The 9,588-nt window shown below is 44.2% G+C and overlaps 1 protein-coding gene across 1 annotated transcript in view; it reads left to right on the top strand.

Annotated features, from left to right (window-relative positions):
- Nucleotides 1–1,349: 1,349 nt before the first annotated feature.
- Nucleotides 1,350–9,588, top strand: part of PPP1R14D (protein phosphatase 1 regulatory inhibitor subunit 14D) — an 18,835-nt gene continuing 10,596 nt past the window's right edge. Inside the window, exon 1 of the mRNA XM_018565372.1 lies at nucleotides 1,350–1,667. Coding sequence (XP_018420874.1) covers nucleotides 1,482–1,667 — 186 coding nt within the window. The 5' untranslated portion in view covers nucleotides 1,350–1,481. The remainder of the gene's footprint in view (nucleotides 1,668–9,588) is intronic.

The following is a 9,588-nucleotide window of genomic DNA, read 5'->3' as shown; positions in this document are numbered from 1 at the left end:
TGGGCGCAATCGTCGTTTTCGCAGGTATGCACACCTGACGCATGTTTACATGCGTGTATGTAGGGGTGGGGACTTTTTAAAAAAAAAAATGTTTTTAATTCTTTTTTATGTGTAACTTTTAAAAAATTTGGGGAGGGGGGGTGCACGTCACGGGACCTCATACAAGCGATCTGCCGACTCTATAGCCGGTGGATCGCTTGTATATTAACGGGCATCGCTGCCTGTTTTCAAATGACCGGCATTTCCCGCTCACGCACGCTGCGCGGCGTGCCCGAGCGGGCGGATGTAACGGGACGTGTATACACGCCCAGTTACATCCAAGAAGCTCCCGGCCGGTCGTGTATACACAACGGCTGGCCGGGAGGTAGTGAATGCTTATTAACTAGTCGTAGCTTCCTGCCCACTGGTGAGAAAAGCCTGGAGTTTGCCCTGTTACCAATATTAATCATTAAATGAAACCTGTAGTGAGAAAGCACTGAGCCTGCCAATGCTGAACCTTAAAGTTAGAAATACTTGTTGCCTGGCTATTAAGTGGATTCAAAGGATTCAAAACTTTCAGACCATAGGGTTACAGAAAGGTGCGCCAGACCAAAAATAGCCAGCAACTGTTACTCCATAAGAAGTACTATTTTCAGCAAAATACAAGTCCACCCACGTTTATCCTGTGCTGGACCCTGATGAAGAGGAAGTGTTTTTGTCCCCAAAACGTGCTGGACATTTATTTATGACCTAATTGCCAACAATTATCCGTTTTTGGTCTGCGCTCTTTTCTGTAATCTTATGGTTTGAGCTACTGTTGGGTACCCATTGAGGGAAGCCTTGCGGTGTGGGAGCCGGGTCGCCAGAGCCATTGGGCTTGTACTAGGTTGTTCCTTCATCTGACTCCATGAAATTCCCAGCTCCTCTTAAAAGATGTTATTCTGGAGCTTTCTGACTTAACTGACCCCAACGGCTCTAACCAGCAGCTCAAGAGATCTAACTTCACTAGATGCATGCTTGTTCCAGGTTGGTGATCCAGAAAGCAATGAGGACAGAGATTGTCAAGCAACAAACATTTTCAAAGGGATATGATTTTTATTTTCTCAGTACGGAATTGTTTGTAGTTACTTTTACAGTATATCACACACATTCCCCATTAGTAGGGTGTAAATGACAGTAATGTTAATGAACCATACAACTGTTGGAGTTATCTTGCAACTCATCCCTTTAGAATGATATCAGATAATATGTGAACATTTGATCTCTATCTGGCCTGGAACAGTGAAATCCAAGAAGCTGGCAGAGACTTTGCTTCCTTGTAGGCTCTGGAGCTGTACCTTTGTCACAGTCTCTCCGTATCTGCTGCCTGGTCACATGTATTTTGATCCTTCCGTACACCTGCACATCAGCTTCATTCAGGAAAAAAGGGATTAAACGGAAGAAACCGTTACCGCAGAAGGCTTACAGGTCAGGGGCCTATTCTGGCATAGCGGAGGGTTACAATGGCTACCAGTGACAGCAATGCTGCTCGAGTCACCTTCTTGAATGTGGAAAAACAAGATGATGAGGACAAGACACCTAAGAAGCTGGGTAAACTCACTGTGAAATACAACCGCAAGGAACTGCAGCGCAGAATTAAACTAGAAGAGTGGATTGACGCTCGGATACAGGAACTTTACCAGACCAAGGTGAGGGTAGTGTACATATGGGTTAATCTTTCTGCAGGATTATCATTTTCTGCTACAGTAGCCCCCCTGGGATCTGGCTCTTCAACAGCTAAACCTACAAATTCAATATAGAATCAAAGTGCAGCATGCAATACCTGCACTATCTTATGGTAATATCAAGCTATAGTATCAAGTGTGGTAAAAATGCTTGTCAGCTTTTATCGCAGAGAGATAAGTCTTAAAAATGCATTCAAGTGCCTTAACCACTTGCTGTTCGTAGCAGTTTCTTACTATTTGCACACACATGATAAAATCTGAATTTGTGGCTAGAAAACAGCTTCAAACTCCCAAACAATGATATATTTTCTAAAAGCAGAGTCCCTGTAGAATTAAAAAATGCTTGTTGCAATTTTGTATATCGCACAGTAATTGTGCAAATGTTTATCAAACCAGTATTTTTAGGATAAAATACACTAAAATGAAATTTATTGCACAGAAACAGAATATAAAACCCAATTTTTTGGTAAAATATAAAAGATGAGGTCACGTCGGGTAAATAGATCCCAAACATGTCTTAAAATTGTGTTAGCCCGTGCAGCCGCAAAAAACATTAATACCCAACATTTCTCATTTGGAACACTTTAAAAGCTTTTACCGCTAATCATTATAGTGCTAACAGTGATTAATGGCTCTAGAATGATTGCTCTCACTCTGACGTTCGTGCCGATATGTAACATGTGTAACACAATTTTCGTTTTTGCACATAGGTGCACCGATGCGTGTTTCCGTATGTATGTGTGTACATGTGGGGGGCGGGGGGACTTTAAAAAATTTTTATTGGATTAAAAAAAAAAAATTTATATGGTACTTTTATTTTTTGTTTATTTTGTAAACACTTTTGTTTCTTTATTTTTACACTAACTTTATTACTAACAAGCCCCCTATGTAATAGCAGATAGGGTGTGACAGGTCCTCTTTATGCAAAACAGATGACAAACGCACTCATCAATTCGTCACCAGCTTTACAGTAAGGTGCACACGGAATGGGCTTTAAACAGTAAAATAGCAACATGTTTTCCTGGCACACAAACTTTTTGCTAGGTCCTCTTTATGGAGACATCAGGGGTCTTTCAGACCCCTAAAGTCACCTAGGGACCCCAAAGATACTGAGAGATCTGCTTCCCCAGCTTCTTCTGGCTGTAAGAGCCAGAGAATGTAAACAGTGACACCGGAAGTGATGTAATACATATCACTTCTGGGTCCAGTGATCGGAGGCGAGATCAGCAGCTGGAATCCTGCTGAACTCTCTCCGATCATTGCAAGGAGACCCGCGGTGCCAGTCCAAGACCCGCATGGGGTACAGCGGAGCCCGGGGGAAGCCAGTGGCGAAGGGGGGTGGCGGCAGCACATTCCACGGATCAGTAGAAACGATCCGCCGGCTGTATAGATGCCGCATCACTTTTTTCTTAAAGGAGAACTATGACATGAGTGATTTCCACTCACCTCATAGTTCTAAGCCGACCTGTGACAATGAGACTGTCACAGGCCGGCTGAGTAGATTGGGAGGTGAGGGAAAACATACCGGGTTCCCTCACCTCTCGATCCTGTCACGGCTCTCTGCCGTGACAGGGGGAGGGGCTGGATTCCCCTCTCCCCGCTCCGATCTGCCAGCGCTGACTGCGGAACGGACGGGGGAGGGGCGGGTACAGCTGGCTTTGCCTCTAGGTAGGCAGAGCCAGCTGTCACTCACGCAGCTGGGCAGATCCCGTCATCTAAGTCGGGATCCGCTCCAGGTGCGGCGTCTCAGTATAACGCGAGCTGTAGCTCGCGGTGTACTGAGCTTAGGGTAACGGGAGGACGCTAGTTTGTGTTCTCCCGTTACCCTAAGGAGAACTATGGGGAAAAACACTGACCCCATAGTTTTCCTTTAACAGCCATCGCTGGCTGTTTAAAATGACACCAAGAACACGGCTGCAGCAACAGCTGTGTTCTTGGTGTAACCACTTCTGAGGACCGGAATATATTTAAGTATTGCGGTCCGGAAGTGGTTAACTATTTGCAAACATGTATCTTATTTGTGTACCACCCGGCTGTATCTCTGAATTGGTGCTGACACTGTCCTTCCTTCTGGAGGGTGGCTACTTTTGTTCCCCATGGTCCCTGTGTGTGTTGTACAGGAGTCACCGCTCCAAGCGCTCTCCTGTGATGGACTACAATTCCATGTTTAGTTTACTAATTTGTATTGGGATCATAGTCTATCACAGGAGTGAGCTTGGAGCGGTGACTAATTTACAACACACACAGGGACCATGGGGAGCAAAAGTAGCCACCCTCCAGAAGGAAGGACAGTGTCAGCACCAATTCAGAGATGATTTGAGGATCTACAGCCGAGCGATACACAAATAAGATACATTTTTGTTAATAGTTGAGATGCTTGAATGCATTTTTAAGATTTGAGTTTAGTGTCACTTTAAACTAGATCTCCAGGCAAAACCTTTTTTTTTAAAGTTTTTTTTATGTTTTGGGTTAAACCCTTTCTTTTTTTTTATTCTTTATTTATGAACAAAAAGGGTGGGGTACATAGAAAAGGAGGACAAGCAGAGGCCACAAGGTCTCACACAATATCGAATCATAGACAATGAAGAACATATTTAAAACATGTTAACAAGTTGTAAGATCAGGTAACCGTACATGTCCCCGCCCTTAAGGCATTTTATGGAGAATATAAATGACAAACAAACACACTTAAACAAAAACAGGAACAGGAAGGGAACATAGTGTCGAGGCGAGCGGCCGGGTACAGCCCCACTATGTGGAAGGCTAGCCCGTGCCAGTTCCTCCTCAAACAGCACATACACGACAGACAAGACATTTACATACAACGACTCACAAAGAGAAAGCGGAAGGAAACGCACAAAGATTGGGAAAGAAAACGTGGACGGAGGTCTCACCCCCCGGTGGTCCCAAGCCGCCCCTCCCCCCGCACCCACACACAGTGGGAAGTGTAAATGGGTAGTGCCTCAGTCTCCGGCTTCTTCCTGGCACACTGTAGAGAAAGCTGACGAGCCCCTGAAGTGGATCCATGCTCCCCAGGTGGCCACATACCTGGACTGCGATTTCCTTAAATTGGAGGTCAAATTCTCCATCAGTCTAATCTCCTCCACCCGCCTCACCCACATGGTTGCGGAGGGAGAGCGCGTCTGTCGCCACAGAGCTGGTATGCAGGCTCTAGCCGTGTTCAGCAGGTGTATCAGCAGTGACCGTTTATATGCTCTACGAGAGAGCGGTGCCAGGTGGAGAAGATAGACTGCCGGGGTGAAGGGCAGCTCGTGTCCCGTGATCTCCGCTATTGCAGAGGCCACGCTGATCCAGAACGGTTGAACCTTCGGGCAGTCCCAGAAGACATGTAGCAGGGAACCCACATCTGTTTCGCATCTCCAACATAACGGAGAGACCGATGGGTACATGGCATGAAGACTTATGGGCACCCTGTACCATCTGGTTAGGAGTTTATACCCAGCTTCCTGGTATTTGTTAGAGATGGAGGATTTGAGGGTGAAATATAGCGTATCATCTACCTGTGCGGGACTGAGGGTCAGTTCCAAATCAGAGGTCCATTGTCTAATAAAATACGGGGGGGTCTGGTCACGGGGGGCAGCGCAGACAGTTTACCAAGTATGCCAGGGAGTGTCTAATCGGCTCCGCCTGCAGGCATAGTGTTTCAAAATCCGTCAGCGGCCGTCTAGGGCCCGGAACCTCTGAAAAGGAGCATAAGAAGTGCCTCAACTGCAGTGCACACCACAATCGCATCGGAAGAGTTGTGGCGGCCTGAATCTGGGCAACTTGTTTCCACTGACCCGCCTCCTGGAAGTGACACACCCTGGTGTTACCTGCGGCTGTCAGGGCTCTGGCTAGTGGGCCATGCTCTCCCGGAGGGAAGCGGGGGTTCCCCACCCACCGGTGTCAAGGGAGATGTGGGGGGAGTGAAGCCCGGGTTGAGGAGTGTCTTGGCCGTCGCCCCCATCGTAGCACGGACCAGCGGGTTCGGCCACGAGGAGAGCGGCAGCGCCGTGGGTTAAACCCTTTGCCAAGTTTTTATTGCTGTCAGTGTCCGCATTGGAGAGATTCATCCCTCTATTTGTTCTGGGGTCCAAAATGAGTAGAAATCCAAAAATGTTAATCTGTCCTCAGTACAAGAGGTACAGGGAAAACTTCCAATGGGGACACCTGTTCTAGGTAGCACTGTCTAGCAGGGGAATCCCTCCTACTTTCAGAAATTTCCTACAAAGGCAGCAAAAAACTAAATAAATAACCTGGCTGTTAAAACCATTCCCTACTTTACCCAAAAACAAAAAAAATTGGGTTATAGATATAATAATTTTACATATCACAGCTTCCCCGTGCTTAGACATGATGATTTGCATTAGTTTTTCCAACTTTATCCTTTATTTTCACCTGGTGATTCCCCCGGTAACATATTTCCTGTCCTAGGGTAAAAAATGCTGCTCCTCCATAAATACAGCACAGTGAGTCATCATTGTTGCCCTAGGCTGCTCTCCTGATGATCTTGTCTGAGATTTTAGTTCAGTGCATGGGAAGTTAGAAAGACACAAGATTTCTGACAGCATCAATAAGTATTTCTCTGTATGCACCCACCACATCAAAGTGCTTTTAGAATGCAATATATTCATTTTTTTCTCTTCAGTTTGGGTATATTGTAGGCAATGGACGCTCAGCAAAGCAAGCATGCAGGCTGCTGACATAATGACAAGTAAGTTGCAACCCCCCACCCTGGTGAACTAGTAAAGGGGTTCTTTGGACTTCCTATTCTTTCATAAGTAATGTGAAAGCACAATAATACTCCCATCCATCATTAATACTTTATTGCACACGGTCTCCTTGACATTTGGATACGGGTTCACATGCCTAGAGCACAAGGCTGCTATCTTTGGCAGGCGGGACACAATTTTTCCAAGGTAAAGAATAGACAAAAACTTATGAATTAACCCTCTATAAACACTGGGTCAGCACTATGGAATGCAACCTGTGCTGACAGGTTTCTTTTATTCAAGCGAATAAAGCCTGTACATTTGTTTATTGAATACATAGCACCATGTAGCACGTTAATAACTTTTATAGAAAAAAACCGTTATATTCTGCTGAAAACAAAAATAAAATACTGTATATATAAACCCAATACAAGGATAAACAATCTCTCATTTACATTCTACTGTAGTATCTTTTATCCAACCTGAATACATGCATAATCACCAGTCCAGCAGGACAGAGAACATGTAATTTCTGATATATCTCCTGAAGGTGTTTCCACTGATTGGACCACTGAAGATCATCTTTGGATCCAAATATTAAATCTAAATGAGAACGGGACCTATGAGTTACTGAATGATACGCAGTTTATGTTGGATGTTTTCAGTGCCACATGTCTTCCAGAAAATCTGGCCCATGTTCATTAATCTTCTGTATCTCTAGCAGAAGGGTTAATCTATCACCTAATTGGGGTACTTAATCAATATCAAAAGTTTACTTGGGGTGTATTGCGCCATTACTGTCATAATAGTATACAGAATCTACAATATGTATCTTCATTTAGAAATTAATATACACCGATCACCTCATCAAGGCATGGACTCCACTAGACCTCTGACGGTATGCTGTAGTATCTGGCACCAAACCGTCAGTAGCAGATAATTTAAGTCCTGTAAGTTGCGAGGTGGTGCCTTAATGGATCGGACTTTTTTTAGCACATCCCACAAATGCTTGATTGGATTGAGATCTGGATATTGTATTGAGATCTGGATATCATATGCAGTGTGGCAGAGCGCATTATCCTGCTGAAAGAGGCCACTGCCATCAGGGAATCCTGTTTCCATTAAGAGGTGTACTTAGTCAGCACATCCCACAGATGCTTTATTGGATTGAGAGAGCTGGAGAATCTGGAGGCCAAGTCAAAACCGCAAACTCATAACCGCTGCAGACCAGGATCATCCCACAAGACCTGCTGTTTTGGAGTTGCCCTGACCCAGTTGTCTAGCCATCACAATTTGGCCCTTGTCAAAGTTGCTGTCAGGTACAGTACCTGGTTGGAGACTGCATGCTTGAGGAGGCCTCCGTTGCACCTCATGTTCCGAGGACTCTGGAGTTGGGGACAGAGACCAAGCAGACAGCGAGTGGCACGGGTGCCAGTGGTGATTACACCGTGCAAGCTGGAGTCCAGGTGCTGAGTTATGAGCAGAGCAGGATCCGTAATCAGTCAAACGAGCCAAGCTCACACCAATTGGGCAGGCAAAGTCCAGTAAACGATCCAAAGTCAAGGGCAGGAAGCAATCAAGAATGGCCACGATCAATCCGGGTCAGAAGTCAGGCAATACAAGGCAGAAGAACACAGGAACACAGGGGAGCTGAAAGACAATCCAGCAATTTGGAGACAGACAGGCTTGGTTTAAATAGTGTGATCCATTAGAGCATAGCATCACTTCCTGTGTGCCGTTTAGTGTACTTTTTCACGGCCGTTTCATGGTATGAAAAACGGGACACCGCTTATGCGCAATAACACATGTTCTCTGACAGTTGCTCAAATCCTTACACTTGCCTATTTTTTTCTGCTTCCAACACATCAACTTTTAGGAACAAAATGGTCACTTGCTACCTAATATATCCCACCCACTTCCAGATGCCATTGTAACAAGATAATCAATGTTATTCACTTATGTTATGGCTGATCAGTGTATGCCCACTAGCTTGTGAGTGACACAAATGCGTACATGGAAAATGACATAGCATCCTCCTAGGTCCAACTTTAGAGTAGCCTTTCGTGTCAGAGACCAGTTCGCCAAGTGACAATCTCTTTGTATTCACCTTTATAGCTTGGCTACAAAAGCGATTAAATCGCTTGCTACAAATTGCTGGCATTAGCAATTTGTAGCAGCAAGTAATCAAAAATTGCCCACCTAAATTAGCCCTTAGACTTAACAGGTTAAAGTGAATAGCTGTGTGAATAAATACACTGATATTAAGGAAATATAATCGGAATGTACAAGTGGTAGTTATCCAGTGTTTTGTATAATTGTCTGTATTTTGCTACCACATAGGTGGGTTTATGGATGGACTCGTGTGTTTTCATACAATTAAACCCCAGACCTCTTTTAAATGTAGACATGTGATCGCTTTCATTCTTTAATATACATTTGATATACATAGAGAGGAATGGCACCGGCGAGTGAGTGCAGAGTATATTAGATAAAGTTTTAAGATATATAGGAAATCTATAGGAAATATTTCTCAGGGTAGGTAAAAATAAGAAATGACAAGTAGAAATTCAAGCTGTACAAGTAAATAGTTCAAAATAACAAGCAAAATTAAAATCATAAATCCCTGTAACAATAAATAAACATCAGTTTAAAAATGTATACAACTAAGAATTAATAAATAGTTTACCTTTAACTTATAAGAATACGAACCAAATAAAATGTTCATAAGTTTAAACCAAGGGTCCTCAAATGTTTTAAACAAAGGGCCAGTTCACTGTCCTTTAGACTTTTTGGGGGACCAGCCTGTAGCCCTTACTCAGTGAGAGTAAAAATGCACCAAGATTGGTAGTCAATGGGAGCAAAAAAATAATAAAAGAATAGTGCCACATTGTTGGGTTAATGGAATTAGTACCCCAGCATTTGTGTTTGGTGTTCAATTACCTATGCTCTATGTCTCTAGCACTGGAAGACTTCACAGCCAAAACTATACAGGCATCGTTGAGCAGGAGTCCAGGTGCTGGAACACTTTATATTAGTGTCTCTCAACCTTTTTCCTTTTTTCATTCACAGCACCGTTTAAAAGTCTATACCGCACCTGTATCCAAGATGGGAGTCTGGCATTGATTCTAAGGGGGGGGGGGGGGGGGGGGTAGAAAACACGGATTTGCGTCTCC

This window comes from Nanorana parkeri, unplaced genomic scaffold (genome assembly GCF_000935625.1).
Source record: "Nanorana parkeri isolate BGI_ZX_2015 unplaced genomic scaffold, ASM93562v1 scaffold837, whole genome shotgun sequence".
NCBI lineage: Eukaryota > Metazoa > Chordata > Amphibia > Anura > Dicroglossidae > Nanorana > Nanorana parkeri.
The sequence above is the reverse complement of the archived record's forward strand: the minus strand, read 5'-3'. Positions and strand labels throughout refer to the sequence as shown.